A 22,190-nucleotide genomic window follows, 5' to 3' on the forward strand; every position below is an offset into this window, starting at 1 on the left:
GGATATGATAAAAAGTAACTCTTTCTCTTGCATGTCTCTCAGTCAGCTCCCAGGTACCACCACTACAGAGATTTTCTTTTAATACAGAAGGTAGCACATATTTTACATCCTTTTTTTCCCCACTGAACAATATCTTTTAAAGACTGTTCCCTCCTGGCTCTTTTTAATGGCTGCATAATAAACGGCTACATGGTTGCACAATGTTTTCTTTAACAGGATCCCACTGGTGGGCTCTTATGTTTTTAACCTTTGGCTACACCAAGAATGGCTCAGTCGTAAAGAATCCCCCTGCCAATGCAGGAGACTTCAGTTTGATCCCTGGGTTGGGAAGAGTCCCTGGAGGAGGATATGGCAACCCACTCCAGGATTCTTGCCTGGGATATCCCATAACCAGCAGAGCCTGGCAGGCTACAGTGTGTGGAGTCGCAAAGAGTCGGATATGATGTAGTGACTAAACCAACACCAACAATACAGCAATGACTCTCCCTGTATATTGAATGATTTCACACATACGAAAACATAACTATAGTATAAATTCCTAGGTGTGGAACTGCTGGAGTAAGGGACACGTATATTTTAAACCCAAGGAGTTACTGGCAAACTATGCTCTACAGAGGCTGTAATTTTGATGGGCTTTTTTCAGGGGTGTGGGGGCGCATTGCACATGTGGCTCTGGGATCTTAGTTCCCTGAGCAGGGACTGAACCCAGGCCCAGGCAGTGAAAGTGCCGAGTCCTAACCACTGGGTGGTCAGGGGATTCGCTCATTTTGATGTTATAAAACTTTAGCTCTTCTGTGCCAGGAGTTGTATTTTAGACCAATCCCAGCACTAGCAGAAGGTCCTTGAAAGCATCTTGGAGATCATACTTCTAAGATTAGAGACAGAGCAATCCCATGCTGGTAGGACAGATCTAGGCACAGGCTGCGAGCTTCCTGGCCAAGAAGAAGGGGACCACAGTGAAGAGCCCTTGGCAGGGATAGTCTCGGTACCCTGTCCTGAGGCCTGGAAGGCCTCGGGGGGCTTGGGAAGTGCTACTTACGTTCTCCAGGGTCCCAAGATCAGGTTTGTGCCAGGTTTCAATTTTAATCAGGAAGTCTTCTTTCATGTACTCATTCTGCGGGAGGGGAAAGGACACCTTGCAGTCACTCGGCTCGAAGCTGCAGAGTAACTGCCCCTCACCACCCACTCTGGGCAGGCAGGAGCCCCCAGCCTCTGCCTGGTACCGACAGCTCACTGTACCGGGGGCCCACAGTACGCCAGGCGCACGGTACCTCACTCAGTCTTCACCCCAGCCTGTGAGGGCTGTAGCAACACGACCCTCACCTCACAGTTGAGGAAAGTGAAGTTCAGAGGGGACTTCCCAAGTCCACAGAGATAACAACAGACCTGGGCCTCAAACTCAGTTTTGTCTGACTTCAAAATTCACGTACTTAATCCTTGTATCTCTGCCATTCTCCTCGTGTGCAGGGTGTACAGGCTGACTGGCAGCGAGGGAAGAGCACAGGGAGACTCCCGAGCCATCCGAGCGTGTTGCCCACTTCCCCCGCCACTAGCCAGCCTTCAGCTGAGGCTGAAGTTCTCAGCCTTTTAAGCCTTCATACTAATTATCATCTTCTTCCCTTAGTGGTTTTAAAAACTGGAACTACTTAAAGGAGGAACATGTTAACCCCCTAACTCCTCAGTGGGAATCAGGCTCCCCGAAACTTCCTGTGTTTACCTGGATGAGGATGCTGCAGGGAGGACAGAGAGGGCGCTGACAGAGGGGCTGGGCAAGGAGAAGACCAGGCTGATGCCACAATCCTGCCTAGCGCTCACTGGGGTCAACAGATGCCCAAATGGGAATGCCCTGATCGGGTCAGCGGCACTGGAGTTTTCTGTACAGCCTTGAGGAGGCCAGGCCCGGGGCGGGCAGGGGAGAGCCACGCGTCACTCTGTACACGTGAGACCTGGGGCTAGGACGCCACAGTCCTGACTACTGACTGCTGCAGCACCTACAAAACCACCTGCCAATGCAGCTTCAAGCAGGAGGGGACGGTGCCAATTAACAAGTTCCTCATCAGGACTGAAAGGATGAGGCCTCAAAAGCCCCAAACGTCACCCAGGACAAAGACAGGAATATCCAGGAGGCCCCAGGGCAGCTCCATTTTTCTTTCTCCTTTCCTTATAAATCATCTACAGTCCCAACGCCCCTGAAAATACTTACTGTGATAACTGCTCCACAGCAAGGACATAGAAGGAAGAGAGAAAAAGATTAATGAAGATGAATAAAATATCCACTCCTCACCCTGGGACCATGGAAGCAAAGACTTTTACTCCCTGGGGCTTACGCCACAGTCACCCTCCAAGTCCCAGCAAGTGCATTTGGGACCTCAAATGCACCACCTCCGAGTTTGACTCGTACACAAGTCCCCAAAGGCCGAATATGGGGTTTCATTAAAGGGATGCCACTACTGGCTCCTGGGGACTATTCCCAGCTGGGCAAGGACAGGGAGCAGCCCTGATGAGCTGAAGCACCGAGCCCACTGATGGCTCTGCGGTCAGACCATCCCCTGGTGTCCCCCTCCTCCCGCCCGGCCCCTGCTTCCAGGGGCACAGGGCAGGGCGCCGTAGGCCAGGCACTGTCTATCTGCCCTCTGCATCCTTCCTGTCACGGTAACCAAACCTCTCACCCGCCACACTCCTGCTCATTGTAATGAGACCCCCTCGGAAAGCACTGTTCAATTATTTATCAGAGAAAATGATGGCAGCTCTAATGTCACTGAGGAACGGACTAGCTTTCCTCCTGACCACAGCCCAGATCATTCTGTACTCTCTGAATTTAGGAGTTGGTGCAATTTTGGATGGATGCCCCCACTGCCCCCTCTGACAGCATGTGGGGCTAATAGTCAAGCTCCCTGACTCCAAGACTGAAACTAAGGTTACCTCTGAGACTGAGATGAGGACAAGCTGAAATATAAGGGATAAGATCCACCTCCTATGGAAACAACCCAAGAATAACTGACAAGAACCTAGTGTACAGCACAGGGAATGCTACTCAATATTCTGTAATAACACACGGGAGAAGAATCAGAAAGAGTGTCTGTAGATGTATAACAGAATCATTACGCTGTACATATACCTGAAACTAACACAACACTGTAAATCAGCTACACTCCACTAAAATCAATAAAGGGAAAATGTTTTAAAAAGAAAGGACAGAAAGAGAAACAACCCAAGAGACGATCTCAGTAACCTCCCTGAATCCAACGGAAGTTACTTGGGAGAAAGCAACAGATCAAGATGATAACTCAAAGGCTTATTGAAATAACTGCCCTGGTATTCGTTTAAAAAAAAGGAAATGATGGGTGCAATATCCATCAAGGGTGAGTCCAAAGAGACCAGCGTGGCAGCAGTTCTCTGGCGCTGTACGAGGCCTGTCTAGCAGCCCCACCCTGAGTTCAGGTTGGCCTGGCCTGATGACACGCGTCACCAGGGTTCTCCAACAAACCACCTGATTCTGAGTCTATGCTCCCCGAGCAGCTTTCTAGTTTGGCCTCTGCCGGGATGGAATGTGCTGATCGATACACACGAGGGTCTGATCACTTAAGCAAGTGGATGATGTTCTCCACTACACGCTGGAATTTGGTTTCCCGAGTGGATGAGCCCACAAGGGAAGAAAGTCCTACTTGGCAAACAGGAATATCTGGTTTCATTAGTCATTCTGTATTTCAGTATAACTTAATATTTTGGCATTTCGGGGAGGGCGGGGGTGGGGGATACCTTTGGATATCAGCTCTTTCTAGGATCCTGAGAAGCAGATCCACTCAGTTCTGACAAATTGTGAATGTACAAGGGTGATGACCCCCGTTTAATGGCCTTTCATGCTAACATGGGTGAACAGACAATCCTCCCTAATCTTTTCCAGCCTCCCTGCTTCCAAACACCTCTGCACTCAGACAGTTCTCTTTTCTTCAAACTGCAACCCTAGGTAGTCTGGAAGAGCCTCAGTAAACTCTCTGCAGTTGGAAAACAGGGCTCTCCAATGAGACCAGTAAGGTCCTTCCCATGCTTCCAAGGCAAGGGGCGTAGGTTCAACCCCAAGACAGGGAACTAAGATCCCACATGCTGTGTGGTGTAGCAAAAAAAAAAAAAAAAAACAGAAATCCTCCCAAAACTATGTCTTTATTGAAACTGTATTCAGACAGGGTTAAGGTTAGAGGGAGAGGCAGGAGGAGAAATATTTATTTCCCTCTTCCTACTTTCTTTCCTTTTTTCATGGAGTGCTTCATGAATTTGCGTGTCATCCTTGAACAGGGGCCATGCTAAACTCAGAATCATTCAAGTTTTAGTCTATGTGCTGTTAAAAGCAAGTGTCTCTTCCTGCTATCATTTACAGGCCCAGGCCCATCTTACCCTCTGCTCATGTCCCAACTCATGAGCATCGGGGGATAAGAAATAGAGAGAAATAAGGTTAAGAGGACAGAAAGAGCTGAGAACAAGTAGAATATTGCAAATCCATCTTCCTTCTACTCAGAACAAGGTCAGAACCTTCCAAAAGGCATGTGGAATTTTGCTCCACGCCCCATTATCCCTCTCACTTCAACTCTGATCTGCTTAGGCCAGCCTAAGAGTTCTGAACTAATAATCTTTCTCCCACCAGTCCCCAGCGGGAACTGGACACAGCCTTCCTTGTTCAGAGCTCTTTTAAAAGACCCATGTCTAACTGAACAGATCTAAGATTCAAACACTCATACTGCATGATGGTGGGTTCTGAATGTAAAGTCAGCACCCACTGAAGAAGCCAACCTCCTCTCCCTCACTGCCTGCCTCTCCTCTCCGTGGGGTATTTAGAAATTGGTTTTCTTCTTTTGGCCACGGATCAGAACAAGATGCTAATGAACATAAGGCGTCTAGAAAAATGCCCGTCAGCTGTAGCTCACTCTCCCCAGAACTACACAGAGGGCAGCAGCGGCTCAGCGGGCACAACCTGTGAACCCAGAACCCCGCCCCGGGCATGCAGCAGTCCACACTACCCGCTTGCCTCCTTTATGCCAAGTTGGCTAAGGTTCTTATGATGCATGCTCAGTGCAGCTCTCTGAGACATCAGGAAAACTCACCCTTGGCCCCAGACCAGCCGCACCCAGCCACGGCGCACACTGTGTGTCTTTTAGGAAAGTGTGTGTGTGCCCCTTTTCCAAGAATTGAACAGCGTCCTGTCTGATGCTTAGGGAACAGCGATGTTTGCGTTTTCAGCTATAGCAATAAAACTCTAGGCATTACACATGCCAGGCCCCACCAATGACTGAGCATCTCCTAATACAAGGTTCTCGAGTGATCAAGGACCAGAGAGCAATGACCCTGTTTCTAGATGGCAGTCATTCCCTGAACAGGATGAGGACCACACAATTTTCCTCATCAGATACAATCTAGGGAGTGCTGGGTCCCCACAAATGAGAAGATAAGTGTCATAGTACATGTAAGCAGAGGCTGGCAGGAGGACCCCACAGCCAGACTGTCTTCACCAACAAATGCAGACCGGCTGGAGGGAAATCCTCGTAACTCACAGTCAAGTTCCAGGGACCTGGAGGGAACCCCCACCGAGGATATGCATCAGTAACAGCATGGGCTGTCCAAGAGGTCTGCTTCAAAACAACCCGCAAGACTTAGGAATTTTGAAAAGGGAATCCCAGAATGTCTAGAATAGAAAACCCAGAGACGAGACTAGTGAAGATTAAGAGAAGCCTTCCACTCCCACTCCCTCCTTCAACTATAGAACATGCTGGTCGAGTGGAAGGCGCTGACTCATGGCTCTTACCAGTGATCTCCCTCTTGCTGGGCCTCCCCTCCTCAAATCTGGTGTGTGGATGGCAGGTGTTACGTAATATACTTGGGGGATAGCTGTTTCTGAATCCTTTGTCATCACATATTGGGCTTATTTCAACACTTCTCCAATAATATCAGGGTTTTCCTTGCTACGTTTTCTGGTGTATAAGCCTGGTCTTTCACCTGGGCAAGAAGGTAACCCTAACAGGCTCTTTCCTGTTAGGAAAAAGAGAGACTGCCCCTCTCTTTTTTTAAAAAAAGAATCTTTTGGCCACATGGCATGCAGGATCTTACTTCCTACGACCAGGGATTGAGCCCATGACCCTTGCAGTGGCAGCACGCAGTGCTAACCGCCGGACCACCAGGGACGTCCTGGACGGCCTCTCTCCAGAGTCCCTGAACCTCACAGTTGCTTTTCAAGCCAAACGTGAATATATACCATTAAGGCTGGAAACTTCAGCATCTAACACTAAGGGAGGGGTGTAAAAAGACCCTAGCATGTTCAAACAATGGAATTCTGTGCAACCATTAACCAATTTTTAAAAATAGACTATAGATAGCGACAGAAAATAGGTTTTCCACCTACTGAGTAAAAACGGGCAAGTTAATAATTAGTAACATTTGACCCAAAATTTGTCTGGAAAACACGTCTGGAGGCTTTACACACACACAAACACATACACACACACACACATGTATATAAAAGCATTTTAAAAAAGGATTAGACAGAAAGACACTAAAATGTTAACAGCGACTAGAAAACGGAAGGATCATGGGTGATTACTTTCTTATGTTTGTATGTATTCTCCGAAACTTACCCAGAGAACATTACTTTTGTAATGAGTAAAAAAAATCACAATTATCATACTATCCCCAAATAGGAGGGACTGGTTCTGTGCGTCTTGGGCCGGGGCTCCTTGGTGGTTCCCACCCAGCTGGCTGCCAAACCGCACTAGGCGACACTGCCGCTCACCACCAGCCTGAAGAAAGACCCCAAGCTCATCCTTGCACTGGCTTAATCTGGAAAATGGAGGCGGGAGACACACCCCAACTCACTGCCACCCAGGGCCTACTTAACTACACCCTCTATCCATGGCGGGGCGGGGGCTGTACTCACCGGTTCTGCAGTAAGGGTAGGCATTCCATGCTTTTTCATGTATATTGAGGGCTCCCTCTGGGGCCAGCATTCGAACAAACGTGGGCACTTTGCTGTAGTGAGAAAAGGGTTATGAAGAGAAAAGGGGGAGAGAGTTAAAGACAGTGGGCTTCTGTGGTACACCCTCCAGGGCACAGTTCCAGTCTCTTCACTGGGGAGTTGACACTCTAGTTCTCACGAGACCAGGAGGTTACTCTGGTTGCATGCGAAGAGCCAGCAGTCAGAGCCCGACACCCCAGCTCCGCTGGCTACTAACATGCATCTGCAACCTGCCCCACGACCTGGCAGGAACAGCACAGCGGATGAGGCCCCAGGCTACCTGCCGTGGCTCATCAGTCCCCACGCTATCGTTACACACCCTTCCAGAGCTCACTGGGCCCAGGGCACGACACTACACCCTGCAAGGATGAGACGTCTCTGAGACTGGACCAGAATGACTGGCTGACCGACTTGGAATAGGGGATCCAAGATGATCTGATATGCTGGGGTCAGTTCTAGTGGCCAGGAGGGCCCCAGGGCCATCCTGCCTTTCAGGACAAAATAATTTCTTATCTCAAGTTACAGAACAACAGGTATATAAAGTATGAGCACTTTTTATTTTTTTTAAGGTATGTATATTCCTCTGCCTTAGTGTTATTAGTTTTTTAAAAATATTTATTTGGCTGCATTGAGTCTTAGTTGTGGCACGTGGGATCTAGTTTCCTGGCCAGGGACTGAACCTGGGCCCCCTGCATTGGGAGTGTGGAGTTTCAGTCACTGGTCCACCAGGGAAATCCTCCTCTACCTTAGTTTTTAACTGGTAATCTATGCAGTTTAGCAGGTGCCAATAACCTCAACAGCTTTGGTGCCTGAGGCCTCAGAAAGATAAGCTACCCCCAGGAGAGAGCAAACTTCGAACAGAGAGAGCAGTCCCCTGAGACCCACTCACTCACAGCCCTACTCATTCAGGTGTCTGTGTGTGCCAGGCACGGGACACACGCACACATCACGCAGCCGTGGCCCCTGTCCTCAGGGAGCTTCCGTTCTAGTGCGGAGTGGAACTAATCAGGCAGAGCACTGTGAGGACACATGAATGGGGAGGTTCCCCAGGGAGAGGAAGGTTTATGTGAAAACACAGAGTCGTGAGTGGGTAGGGCTGAGCTAGACAAGAGGACGGGGGTGGGATGGGAAAAGCTGGGGGGAAGAGAGAGAAGTTCAGAGCAACTGGCATAAGGCATAAGGTGGGGAACACAGGAGAACTAGCAGAGGCTGAGCCACAGAAGATCCTGCATCTACACCACAGAGGATGGACTTTGTCCCGGGGGCAAAGGGCCATCTATAGCTCTAAAGCTGGGGAGCAACAGATCTGGACAGAATACTAGGAGCTGTGCGGAGTGGCAAATAATCCAGACAAGAGACTGGAAGGAAAGAGAAACACTGATATAACCAAGGACATGGACTCAAAAGGACTTGATGTGATATGATGAAGAAGGTAGAGGGTGTGGTGAACCCATGGTTTTTGACCGGGAAAACTAACAGCTGACAGGAAGGCTTTGGTCCTTATGAGGAGAGGTGGCCATGGCACACAGCACTGTTGGTTTGGTTTTAGTTTTCTTTTTATAGCAGTTGGGTGTCTTGCGGTTAACAGCAGTGGTGGGGGTGGAATTCCCTGGTGGTGAAGTGGTTAGGACGTGGGCTTTCATTGCTGTGGACCCAGGTTCAATCCCTGGTTGGGGGACTAACTCTCCATAAGCTGCATGACCTAGCCAATAAAAAGACTAGTGGTAGGCAGGCTCAAAGCTTCTACCCTCTCCATAAGGAAGAGGGTGAGACAGGGCCTACTCTCTACATGTAGACCTTCCTCGACTACGTCTCGAGGAACCAAGTGGTCCCTGCTACCAGCCTCACTATGTCTTTTCAAAGTTCTCATTAAAAAATGTTGGGCTGGCCAAAAAGTTTGTTGGGTTTTTCTGCAGCACCTTATGGAAAAACCCAAATGAACTTTTTGGCCAACCCAATACAAACGCACTACAAGGAAGGTTTGTCCTGAGCCTAACTCTCATCAATGGCTCAGAAAGAATGGGTAGGCAGTCAGCTCAAAGGTCGAAGGGGAGGCGTAGAGGGAAAAGAGCACAATGGCGAGGAAGTGGGATCGTGGTGAGATTTCCTCCCCAATTTCAGCGCTGCTCTGCACGCTCCGGCACTCACAGAACCGTGGACCAGCCCCCGGGCTGGCGCTTCTACATCCCTAGAGCAGACTTCAATTAGCAATTTTACCAAATGAAAATGGAACTGCTTTGTTCAGTTGAACTGACTAGAGATTAAGGTTCAGGTCTATGTTGCACAGCAATGCGAACGTACTTAATGCCACTTAACTTAAAATGGTAAAAACAGTGAATCTTGTGTTGTGTACATCTTACCACAATTGTAAAAAGAAATTGAAGGCTTACTTTTTCCAGCAGTGGGTCGCTTCTAAAACAAGCTTGATTCAACATCCACTTGAGCTGGTCTAAGTTTACTATGACTTTCAACGTTCTTTTGGGCCAGTTTACAGTTTACGAAAATATTACTGTCTTGGTTAGGGATTCAGCAATTGTGTGATTTGCAACGGATTCTGGTACCCAAATCAGTTTGTGCAATACTTTTAAATACTTAACAGCTTCAAGGTAAAGAGAGGTACCAAAATTTCTCCAGGACCCGATTTTATAACATCAGAATTTAAAACACTATCTGAAGCCACAATTCTACTTTTAGGCACAGTTTATTATAGATTTACACATACTAAACATATCACAGGATCTGTGCAGAAGGAGTTTTAGTGGAGGACTGCCTATGAACATGTGGAAATAACGGTAAATTTATTTCAAGATTGGCAAAACCACTGCCAGCACGTCTGTTCGTAGACTGCATGTGCTTTAAAAGAGGCCAAATATGCTGACAGTGAAACAGCCATGATAAGAAAAGAAAGAAGAGATCCCATCTCTGTCAGATAACATAACAATAAAGGAAATGAACACCCACTTACACACACACACACACACACTCTTTGTACTCACAGACAATGAAAGGGCCCACAAGAAGATAAGCACTATCCCTTCTAGGGACTAGGAGCCTGATGGGGCAAGTAACACTTTAAAAACAAACAGAACAGCCCTTAAAAGAGCAAAGAAGAACCACCTCTACCCACTGTCACAGGTGAAACAACTTGAGTAACCAGCCAACACTACAAACACCCGCAATGGGCCGCCGTCTGCACTCTGACAGCAGGCCCCACCCTGGCTCTGCTGCGGGCACCTACCTCTGTAAGTGGTAGATCTTGTGCGTGTATTGGCCTTTCTCGCCGTCCTTCTCATAGGGCTCGTTCACCAGGACCTCCACGCCTTCACCACCACCCGTTTCATTTTTGCTGGCCTCAGCCACAGAATACAGCTGCCCTACTTGATACTGAAGGAACACAGAGAGGGGAGTTACTGCCAACCCAGAATCTTCTTGAGGGCTGCACAGAGTCCTGTTGCCGGGAGCTGTCCACTGAGATGGCTCTGGGATCCCTGAATCCGGGGGCTCATCCCGTAGTTCCTAACGTGGCCTGGTCCAAATCTCCCCCAGAGCCACTGACAACGCTGCTCTGTGCCCCTTCTTTAGCCGTCAGAGGTGTCTAATTTCATCCTTCCCTTTTTCACATCCTCCTTCAAGGTTTAAGGAGGCAGGTGAATATACTTCATTTCATACCACTATCCAGAAAATAGATTATAGAATCCAAGGTAGTTTTTGCTCTGTGTCTGACTCTGGTCCCAGATTCCCAAACAAGATCGGGCTGGTTGCTAGAAGTCTCTTTATCCCATCCCCCTTAACAGACGTGACTTTCTGTGAACAAACGCACCCAATGCTCCGTGAAATCCACAACCCCTGCTGTCACCCGGGCTCATCTTTTTGCTTCCGCTCCAGCACTGGGCCCCTCCTCCCCTGCCAGCACCTCAGGGAGAAGTCTTGCAGGCAACCAAATCTCCTGATGCTTTCCTGATTCCTGGTAGGGCTGAAGCAAGTGCCCTGCTTCTCGTATTCCATAGCACAGATTCCTATCCCACGGTGCTGGCCAGATGCACCCTCTAGGTTGGCACTTACTAGGTGCCCAAAGCCTAGTTTTCCTTTATTTGGGTCACATGCCACCCTATCAAGTCACCAGTCAAGATTGCTGGCCTCCTCTGATCCCCTCAGGACAACACGGTATGAGGGCCAATGACCCGGGCAGTGCCCAGGCCTGGCCCTTCTGTTTAGAGGGGAAAACAAGGTGAGAAGAGAACAAACAGCAGCTGTTAAAGCAGGAAGTTACACCTATACCAAGGGATGCCTCTTCCCTGTCATGGCCAATGCCACGAGCCACAGCAGTTTAGGGAGGACGAGGAAAAGAGAGAAAGGTACTTGATTACGGTTTGGGGGAGAGGTGGGGATCGAGATTGCCTCACCCCTCCACACTCCCTCCCCAAGCTCCTGGTACTCCCGGGAGCGAAAGACAAAGGTCTTTCTCTCCTTGAGATTAAAGCAGAAAAGCTGTGTCTCTGGGCAGCCACCGTGGAAGCTACTGTGTGCAGCAGCAAGGAGCAGTGCGGCTTCCCCCGCTCCGCCTCAGCCTTGGAAGGCCGCTCTAGCCGGCAGCCTCCCGAGCTCCGCAGGGACATTTCTGGGCAAAACCTGTGAGGTGAAGCAGCACACCAGGACTCACTGTTCACCGCGAGAGAACCCACCTTCCAAAGCAAAGACACAGTACAAGTTGCCAAGGAAAGACCCAAGCAAACCAGCAAGGCTCAGTTGATCCCGTGAAGAGGCACATCTGGGTGAGAGCCAGTCACCTTGACCTTGCTACTCCAGAGTTACATCCAGGCTGCCTCAATGCCCCCACAGAGCCCCAAGCTGTCCCGGTGCCTTTCCAAGTCCAACCCCTAACAGGGGCATCCATGAAAACCCCTATCAAGTGGGTCAGGGTTTGGCTTAGCCAGGGATCCTAAGCAGCAGCAGTGAGTCTGTTTCAGAGTCATGAGAACATCCAACCACTGACTCAGCAATCCTGAAGGGCAGGCTGGGGAAAGGGCCTGGTAGAGGGGACTGGGTTGCTGGCTGGTGGTGCTGCCTGGGGAGGGGCCCACGCATTGACTAATCCCCTTCGTTTGGTTCCTCTTCAGCTGCAGGAATCAGAGGGCAGGCTCTAAGAGGATCAGTGTGCTGGGCTGGCATCTTTCCCTTTTAATCTCTCTTGATATTCTGATCCTTTAATCCCAATGAGACATGTGAAGGCGGTTTTGTTAATCCAAAGGGGTGAGCAAGACTGGCCTCCACAAGCCACCAGCGAGGGACACTTTTCATATCAGAGGGTTCCCTTTGGCATCGGGGCTCCACACCCTGCAAAAACAGAAAGCAGCCAGACTCTGATGGCATAGAGGCGGGGGCTCGGGGTCAGAACATTAAATCAGATAAAGAGCCTTGGGGAGACCAGGACTGCAGCCTCCTCTGGCCCAGAACACTGCTCCCTGCCCTGGAGAGCTGCTCCTTTGCTCCTAAGAACTAAGGAAAACAGAGGCCCCACCACACTGGAAAATCTGGAAGTGGGAGCCCGGGAAGATGCGGTGGGTGGGCCTGGAACATGTCATGAAAAACAGCGCAGCTGTTGCTCCCACCCCCATGGCCCTGCCAAGCCAGGTACCAAAGGGGCCTGGTGCCGTGCATCTCTGGAAAGGAGAAGTAAAACAGCCCTATCCACAGGAGGGGGAAAAGGCGGGCGGGACTGAGTAAGAAACCGCTGGCGGACATAGCACGTTAAAGGACCAGGGCTCTCTGGCTCTGCTGCGGAGCATCTAGAAATCCTGCCCAGTTAGGCCAAAGGCTCTGGCCAGCCACACCCGATTTCACCCCAAACATTGACTCAAGCCATCGGGATGGTCATGAAGACAGGGTCTTCTCTCTTCTCTTCCCCTTCCCAAATGATAAAGCTCCAAGGGCCTCCAATTGGGAAGTGAATCCAACTGCCACGTGACACTGGGCTGTTTCCAGTCAGGACGGGTTATCAATAAAGACTCTGGGAAGACTGGTCATTATTTATTTCTTCTAGGGCTTCCCCACCCAAGATTTTCTGATCTTCTGGAACTAAGGTTCAGCCAACCAAAGAGCAGCTCCTGCTTCAACCTGACACAGGCCAAGCACCGCTTCCTCATTGGTGGTTTCTGGCTGGGAACGGGTTGACCATCATCAGGCTTACAGATGAAATCCCGACCTGTGCTTACTTCCTAAGCTTCTGCTTTCAGGCTTGGTTCACCCCACCTCACCACTTCCTCAAGGCTCCAAAAAAAAAAAACAACAAACAAGCCACTGCAAACTGAAAACCAGCAATTGCAGACGCTCTCAAGGTGTCTTCCCCTTTCCCGCCCTTCGTGGCCCCACCATGAGCAATCAGCCCAGAGCTGCCCTAGACAAGTGCTGGCCCTCCTGCATCTGCCACCTCGCTCAGACACTCCCACTTGTCATTAAAGTCGAGAAACTCCCTGTAAGAAAAGATCCGTTTCACCCCTAAATGCCACTCTGAGGCGCTCTTGAATTTCCAGGGGACGTTTGCCTCACTGGGGTATGGGACCCTGCTGTACAGCAGAGAGGGAGTCACCAGACCCCCAACAGCAGAGTTTCAGGGCAAGTGACATGCTGGGCCTTCTTGCCTGGTCTCCTGGTTTGGAAAATCATCACTTGCTATTTTTCATAAAGAGAACAAGGACCCCAAAAGAGATGGGTTAGCAGGGACCGCCCCCCACCCTCCAAGCCAACAGCTATCAGCCCAGGCACATGATTCCCAGGCCCCCAGTACATCTCAGGGGTCACAGCATCCACCCAGCCACCCCCTCGCCCAGCCTCTCAAGTCTCATTTCTCGTATCCTCCTCTCCCGGAACTCCCCTGTTGTGTCCGAGGTCCACCTCTGAGCCCTCCCCCAGGTTCCTATAGCTCTCAACAGAGATGCAGCCCACCCCGGGGGGCTGATGCCTGCCCACCCTCCCTCTCATCTCAAGTGTGCTGCGAGCTCTGTTGGCCCGGTCTCAACTTGCAAAGGACCATTTCATATGTGGAACCAGGTGGAAGTGCTCAAGGGAGCTGACACTGCAGCGAAGAGCGGCTGTGGGCAGCACTGTGGCTGAGCAGCTTCACCCGAAGTTTAGCTCAGCTGGAAGCTGGGGGCTCTGGTGGTTCCGAAGGGATCAAAGAACAAGGCTGAGCTGGGAGAGGAGCGTGAACGAAGTTCAGAGGAAGGGCGGGACGAGGGAGGCTCCGGGGCAGTGTTCTGCTGTTCCGGAGGCCGACTCTGAGTCAGCTCGGCCTATGAACCTTCATGAGGTCAATCCTGCCAGATTGCCATTCACGGGGACGTCGGGCCCAAGAACCATAAAAGGACAGAGGCCAAGCCAAGCCCATTTATCATTCCCTGCCCTCCGTAAAAGGAGGGTTCTAGCCTCAGCCTTCTTCGCAGTCACCTAAGTGTGGCGAGGAAGAGCCTCGGAGATTTCAGCCCTGCTGGTCTGCTGCACAACCAGAGAGGGCCAGGCAGGCCTCCCTGTCAAGTCACGGAGGTCTCAGAAATGCACGTCCTTAATCTCCTCAGTAACATGTCCCCAGACGGGCAGAGTTCCAGCAGGTAGGGGGTGGGGGCTGGTTTTGTGTCTATCCACAGTTATCTTGCTGGCCAACAGCTTGAGGCAGGTCACACACAGTTGGTCAGATACATTAAGTGCCTTCCTGCAACTGAAAAACGCACCAGGAAAATTCACACTGAGTACTGACTATCTCCATGCTAGGACAAACACGAAAACCATGCGACAATACTCGTGAGGGCTGCCTGGAGCCCAGCTGAGCTGAGGGTCACAAGCAAGCATCTCCAACTCTGGATAAAAAGAGGAAAAGGACTTACCTCCTCTACAGACACAGGTAGGATGACTCGACTGCAAGAGAAGGAAAACAGAGGGTCAGCCTGGGGCTCTGAAAGCATCGTCCTGGAACGGTACTGAATGTGTTGCTGCCCATGACACTGCACTCACTGTCAGAACCCCAGCAGAGAATGGCCTCCTGAGTGCTTCAAGGCTGGGACCCTCGGTCCCTTCTGGCACCCCATTCAGAGCCCTGCGATTCAGCACACACCCATCCCCTCACCAGGCACTTCCTAGGCCTCTGGCTCATGTTTGGAGCTGTCTTCTCCTCCCTCTCCCCGACAAATACCTTCCCCAACAAGACTTGCTGATGAGTCTGCCTCTCTCTGTTAACACAGGAGGATCCATCCCTGTATACTCCGAAGCCAAGATGGGGATTCAGGCCCAAACAAGCAGACCCTGGAGACTGACATCTCTGGGGACCCCACCTCCCAACAGCAGCCCTCAACATGAAAAGTCAGGAAGGGGCCAAGTTCCTCGGAGCATTAATCACCCTAAGAGCACGCACCAACCATCTCAGGGCCAGCTATTACAAGCCACTACCACAAAGCCACTGAGAGAGGACACCTAACTCGTGTTCTGACCTCCAGAAGCTGTCCAAAGGCACCCCAACCCAACTTTCTTTTCCTTCTTCTCCATTTCCATGGCGACCAATTTTGCTGGGGGAACCGCCAGTCAGTCACCTGATGGAGAAGCCATGACCAGCAAAGCCCCAGACCGGTCAGAACTCCACACACACAGAGAAGTGCGAGGGCCAGGGCCCTGCTCAGGGTGGCTTGCATTTGTAACGCAGAGCAGTGGCCAACCCCCAGCTCAGAGCCCTGGGGTCTGAGAGTTGAGACAAAAAAGCTTGGCTGTATTCCTACCAATCAAGCCAGCTCCCAACTCAGATTCTCCATTCCCAGACCCTAGCTGGGAGCCCCTGGAGCCTCCTGCATTTTGCGGGCTCTGCTCTCCTTCCTGGACCACGGTTCTGCCAATCAGGACCCTTGCTCCAGGCTGGTAAATAACCCGCTCACTATTCTCTAGTCCTGCAAAGGTCCCCAGACAGCAAGAGGCACCCAGAGGGGTCTGAGAAAAACATCTCAGTCAAGGCAAGGCATGGAGCAGGAAAGTAGCAGGAAAAATAACATGGGTTCCAAGTCTCTACTGCTGGCTAACTCTCCTCCTCTAGAATGACTCAAATAACGTAAACCCTGCAGGTTTTTGGAAGCTGCCCCTAGTGCTCTCCTCCCATCAGTGAGAGCTGACAGCGCAGAGAAATACTTCCAACGTGGAGGCCACAATTTCTGCACCCTCAGAAGAAACTTCCTAGAAAACAATACACCTTTTATCTTCAAGAACAATGGTAAAAAAAAAAAATCACATCCAAGAATTTGCAGAAATCAAGGAGAATTCTGCGAGAGGAAGTGTTGGACAACCTTCAGACTCTGGGTGGGCACTGAGTCTCCACCCGAAAGAGACCTGCATCAGTCAGTTCCTGACAGGATGCTCTGACACTGTGACAGACAGCGGCACACCCAGATGCTTCTCCCTGGCTCCCTGGGAGCAAAACCACTTCAGCAGCAATAGGGTGCAACCGCAAAGGATGGGGCCACAGAGGCTGTGCGGGGCTGGGACTGGAGCCTCGCTCACTTCAGCATGACCTTCACTCGCAGTCTCTCTAGAGCTGCAGCGCTGCAGCCACAGCCAAGCGTCTCCGATGCCCCCCTCTGGGGCCCCCCCCCACCCAGGGATGCACACACACACACATGCCCGAACACACTCAGGGCACAAGTTGAGCAGGAAGGAAATGCAGATGCCAAGCGGGTTCTGCATCCCTGGCACCTTGGACCTTTCCCTGGCGGGCTTCAAGAGGAGGAGAACAAAGACTGGGAGGGGGAGGCTCTCTCTTCAAAACTCGCTCAGATCTCTTCGGAAGGTCCCTTCCCTTCCCTACCTGACCGTTTGCACAAAAACTACAGGTTTCTACAGATGCTAGGATTCGACTGGGAATAGACAAAAGAACCAGGACAGTGGGAAAAGTCTGTCATCTGGACAGTCAGGATTAAAATTCAAAGTGCACCCGACCCTCCTCTTGCTGGCTTCCCAAGCAAGATTCTTCCTCCTTAGCACACAAAACTCTGCGCTCTGGCTGAATCAGCATCAGATTGGATGTCAAGTAACAGAGTGGAGGGACTTCGAAATAAAGCTCTTCAGATGAGGTGTCAAGCTGCGATGACACCCAGGTCTCTTCCCTTTGCTATCCAACACTCCACACTATGTCCTAAATGTCCTAAACACCTCCAATGAGCAGGCCAGCTAGAACGGGGCAAAGTCCTTTCACTGACAAAATGGAAACAGCTCTCAGCACACCTGCCTGGCTACCAAGTGAGGTCCACCAGTTGCTCTCTACCCCGACATCTCCCACTTCCGGACACCTCCCACTTCCTGACTTCCTGGGCTTCTGCCTCAATGCTGTCCACCTGTCCTCCCCTCTAGGAAGTATGGTTTCCCTGAAAGTTCTTCACGTACACATCCAATCTCCCCTCTTCCCCATCCCCCTGTCCCCAGTCTCTCCTCTTGGAAGAAGGGAAAAAGAAAAGTCCTAAGATGTTTACTTGGAACCATGAGCTTCTGGAACGGATCCTCTCATATTTGAAAGATGTAGCAATCCAGACACCCCCACCTGTCATCCAGTCCCCTGGATTTCACGAGCAAGCCCATCTCCCTGAAATTCCTACCAGAAGTCACTCATGCCCCCCACCCCACCCACCCTCACTACTCAGAAACTCCCTCACTCTTCACCAGTTTTCCTCAGTCAATGGCTTGATGACAAACATCAATTCGTCACAGCAATTTCCCCATCTCTTTGTACCAAGACTGAGAATCCTCCAGAGGCAGGCTGGCCCTGCCCGCCCCACCTCCCCAACTCTAACAACATGTATATTTACTCACAATCATACTTTTTCCAAACTGTCTTCCTCCATAACACCCTGGGCCTCTCCATCATCATAATCCTCTCACTTTAGCCCCTGCCCAATATTTTCTGAATTCCTCACCCTAGTGTCCCTAAGTCCCAAGCAATCATCCTTTTTCCTTGAATACTTCCTCCTCTGTGTCCAGCACTGAAGACACATGTCACACGGCCAGTCCCCTGCTATCTCCTCATACCCTTCCCCTGTCACTCAGCCTGGTCCGGACTCCCTAGTCCATTTCCTGTGTCTGCTTAACGCAGTCCTTGTCCTGATGCCTAAGGCAACACTCCTCACACCCCAGGTGGCCCTCCACACTCCACCCATCATCTCAACTCCATTCCAGAAGCTGTCTTACCTGATCTCCCAGGGCCCCTTGGCAGTATTCTGGCCCAAACCCCCCTCCCCACCCCTGGCCCTGTCTGCCCTTGTCTAACTGTTCCTGGACCACTCAGACAACTCCTCCCTCTCCTGGGGGTCCTCTCTGCCACTGCTGCAGCTCTGGCTGGCCCCTTCCTCCCTCAGCCTCCACTCCAGGACCACCCCACGTCTCATCCAGCGCTCTCGATTCCTCCTCATGCCCTGTCCCGCTCTCACTGTCCCCTTGACCTCATCCCAGGCCTGCCTGGCCCTCTTTGTCCCCTCAGCCTCTCTTCAGGCCTACTCGGTCCTCGCTGCCCCTTGGGCCCCACCTCAGGTGCTGTATCCCTCCCTCTCCACCCCCGTTCGGCCCACCTCCGGCCCTGTCCGGCCCTGGCTGTCCCCTCAGCTCCTGCTGGGCCGCCCAATAACCCATCCAGCGCTCTCCATGCCGTCGGGCCCCGTCCGGCCGCAGCATCCCCTCCGCCAGGCCATCAGTCTCCCTGGTCGTCATCCTCGACTCTCCCTCCCTCCTCGCTTCCGCACGGCCGGCTGGACACTCACTACTCCTTGAGCAGCACCATGTCGCTTCGCGACTCGGCGGCTGCCTGCTGCCCGTCCAGCCTCCCGCCCGCTTCCTGACGGCCGCTCTTCCCGTGGCCCGGCCTGGCCCGGCTGCCTGTGCGCCTTCGTCGTGGTCTGCTCTGTCCCCGCCGCTCTCGCTGCGGTCGCCGCGCCGGCTCCTGCCGCCCCGGCCTCGCCGCCTCCCGCGCCGCTGCCGACGCCGCCCGGAGCTCCGGTTCCGCAGCGCCGCGCGGGGGCGGGGCGTCTCTGCGGCAACCAGAGCGTCACGCGCCGCGCTGCGCGCTGACCTCAGCGCGGAGGCGGAGCCTTCTCGGGCCCGCCCCCTCCCGTCCTTAAGTGGGCCGCCGAGGCGGCCTGCGCGTCCCGGGTGGGTCCGCGCATAAGCAAGACCCGAGCAGCAGGCGGCGCCGACACCCAGGTGTCCCGCAGGGTCCTAGGGTGACTGTTCATCTGCAGGCGGAACAGATGCCACTGTGCGTTTGGGCCTGACCTGTGGTGTGGTTTGAGATCTAGGAAAGGTTGTATTAGAAAATGTTAATAATGGCCAAGTTTATGTGCACGTAAGGGCTTGACTCCTCACGACAGCTGTATATCAGAAATGTATTATTACTGTCCCCATTGACAGGTGAAGGGGAGGCAGAGGTCAAGAGACTAGCTCAAGAAAAAAAGAAGAGTAAGAGAGAGACACTTGCTCAAGTCCAAAGCTAGCATGTGATGGGGCCGAGGTTTTTACCCTGCAGTCAGTAGTCTAATATCCTTTATCCAAAAAGTTATTTACTGAGGGTCTGCTGTGCATCAAAATCTGTGCTTTTGTTGAGTGAGCAAGTGAAATGAAAGTGTTAGTTTCATTTCAGTCGTGTCCGACTCTGCAATCCTATGGCTGTAGCCCACCAGGCTCCTCTGTCCATGGATTCTCCAGTTAAGAATACTGGAGAGTGGGTTGCCATTCCATTTTCCGGGGGATCTTCCCCACCCAGGGATTAAACCCAGATCTCCTGCATTGCAGGGCAAATTCTTTACCATCTGAACCAACAGGGAAGCTTGAGTGAGCAAGGCAGATATCATCTTGCCCTTAGGGAACTCAAGATCACCTGGGGGTGGTAGGTAGGTGGATGGAGGGGCAGCCAGGCAGTTAGGATGAAAAGGACTGTGAGAGGTGAAATACAGGTTTGGTGGGGTCACACTGGGGAGGTGTAGTCAGCACAGGCATTCTAGAGGAAGAAGTTCTAAGCTGAACTCTGCAGGGGGCTGAGGTGGGAAGAGGTATGGGACAGAGTTGATGCAATGGCTGGGGGCCAGAGGGCCAGCATGTACTTCAGGGGAACTGAAAGAAGTGACTGCTGCATAAAGTTTGAGGGCTGAGGAGCTGTAGTGGGGTGGGGCGGGCAGAGTATGCAGTTCCTGGGGGTGCTAAGGTGTTTGGAGTCCATCCTCAGGGCATGGGCAGGCATCTATGGATTTTAAGCAGGTCTGTAAGCAGGTCTGGTATTTGACAGCTGGAAGAAAAGGGCACTCAGGGAACCGGAAAGGAAACAGGGAGAACCTGCGTGAGGAGGCCTCTGCAGAAGTCCAGGTAGAGTTGGACTAAGACAATGATGGTGAAAGGGGAGGAAAGAAAGACAGAGATGGATTCAGGAGCAACTCAGGAGGTAAAATCAGCAATACTCTATTGACTAATTAGCTGGGAGTGTGACAGTGAGAAAGGAGGGATGAAAACTTCCTGGGTTTCTGGCCTGGGAATCTGGGTGGATGGCATCGTCTTCAGGAAAAAGAGAACAAAGGAAGATTTGCAGATGGGAAGACAATGGCTAAAATGGAGCAGGACCCTGTGGGGCCCTCCCAGGGACAGATCCTTTCTGTGTCTCCCGTTTGCTGTTTATAAGAGACAGGTGTTACGCAGCCTTGTACACCTTTCCTTGAGTTCCAAAGGGCAGATTCAAACAGTTGCTAATCCAAGAAGGGAGGGAATGCAGAAACAAAGGTGAAGCAGTAAAACAGTATCTTTGAGTTCTTCTGTTGGAACTAAGGCCCCCACCCCCAGGTGGAGGATGGTAACTCCAGGCTGAGCACAAGATTCCTGGAATACCAACTTGTTAGCTCATCACCAATCAATTAGAAGAAAATTATTTAATAATTGCCATGTGCTGGCTCTTTCCAGGAAGTAAGTAATCTGGAGCTTGCAGTCTAGTTGGGAAGACTACATCTACTCATTCACTCCGTAAAATATTGATTGAACTCTTTGCCCACTCCTGGGCCTTGTTCTAGGCACTCAGAATACAGGGGTGACCAAGAAAAACAAAATCCTTCTGAAACAGGAGGGAAGGGGGCAGGACACAAGCTTTAAAAGAATGACATAGCACATGATGAAAACTAGTTAAAGACTGGACTTCTGGTGGACCTTGAACCTCCTTATGTGTTCATTATAATTCATTATACATTCAGTCATGTTTGACTGTTTGTGACCCCATGGACTGTAGCTCGCCAGACTCCTCTGTCCATGGGATTCTCCAGGCAAGAATACTGGAATGGGTTGCCATTCCTTTCTCCAAGGTATCTTCCCAACCTAGGAATCGAACCCAGGTCTCCTGCTTTGTGGGCAGATTCTTTACTGTCTGAGCCACCAGGGAAGCCCTTTGTAATTAATGGCACACCTACCAGTACCTAGACAGCTCCAAGGCTGACCATCAAAGACCAAAAAGTGGGCAGTTGCCCAATTCCTGGAAATCTCCCCCAAATAGTTGGAATAATCCTCCTCCTCATTAGCCTGTTAAATTACCCAGCCCATAAAAACTACCATGTGATACTTCAGGAGCTCTCCCCTTCTGAGATGACCCACACTCTGTTTGTGGAGTGTGTTTCTCTCTAAATAAATCCACTTCTCTTTTATTTTCAGTTGTGTTGGGTCTCCATTACTGCGTGCAGGCTTTTCTCTGGTTGTGGCCCGTGGGGGCTACGCTTCATTGCAGTGCGTGGACTTCACGTTGTGGTGGCTCTTGTTGCGGCGGAGTACAGGCTCTAGGCTCAGGGCTTCAGTAGTTGCAGCACAGGGGCTCAGTAGTTGTGGTGCATGGGCCATTGCTCCACGGCATGTGGAATCTTCCTGGACCAGGCCTTGAGCCCGTGATCCCTGCAATGGCAGGTGGATTCTTAACCACTGTGCCACCAGGGAAATCCAATAAATCCACTTCTTACCTATCATTTTGTCTCCCACTGAATTCTTTCTGCATCAAGACATCAAGAACCTGAGCTTCATTAAGTTCTCAAACCAGGTGTGGTTGTTTGCTGCTGCTGCTAAGTCGCTTCAGTCATGTCTGACTCTGTGTGACCCCATAGACAGCAGCCCACCAGTCCCCCGGTCCCTGGGATTCTCCAGGCAAGAACACTGGAGTGGGTTGCCATTT

General features: G+C 51.3%; 1 protein-coding gene and 1 pseudogene across 1 annotated transcript in view; both read right to left on the bottom strand.

The window, feature by feature from the left end:
• PITPNA (phosphatidylinositol transfer protein alpha) overlaps window positions 1-19,034 on the bottom strand; it is a 35,885-nt gene extending 16,851 nt beyond the window's left edge. The window contains exons 1-6 of the mRNA XM_027517362.1: window positions 18,769-19,034; window positions 14,875-14,905; window positions 10,236-10,381; window positions 6,920-7,011; window positions 2,204-2,211; window positions 1,040-1,114 (exon numbers count right to left, since the gene is read on the bottom strand). Coding sequence (XP_027373163.1) covers window positions 1,040-1,114; window positions 2,204-2,211; window positions 6,920-7,011; window positions 10,236-10,381; window positions 14,875-14,905; window positions 18,769-18,788 — 372 coding nt within the window. The 5' untranslated portion in view covers window positions 18,789-19,034. The remainder of the gene's footprint in view (window positions 1-1,039; window positions 1,115-2,203; window positions 2,212-6,919; window positions 7,012-10,235; window positions 10,382-14,874; window positions 14,906-18,768) is intronic.
• Window positions 4,249-4,349, bottom strand: LOC113878623 (annotated as a pseudogene).
• Window positions 19,035-22,190: the final 3,156 nt, after the last annotated feature.

Source organism: Bos indicus x Bos taurus, chromosome 19 (assembly GCF_003369695.1).
Source record: "Bos indicus x Bos taurus breed Angus x Brahman F1 hybrid chromosome 19, Bos_hybrid_MaternalHap_v2.0, whole genome shotgun sequence".
In the NCBI taxonomy this organism is placed as follows: domain Eukaryota; kingdom Metazoa; phylum Chordata; class Mammalia; order Artiodactyla; family Bovidae; genus Bos; species Bos indicus x Bos taurus.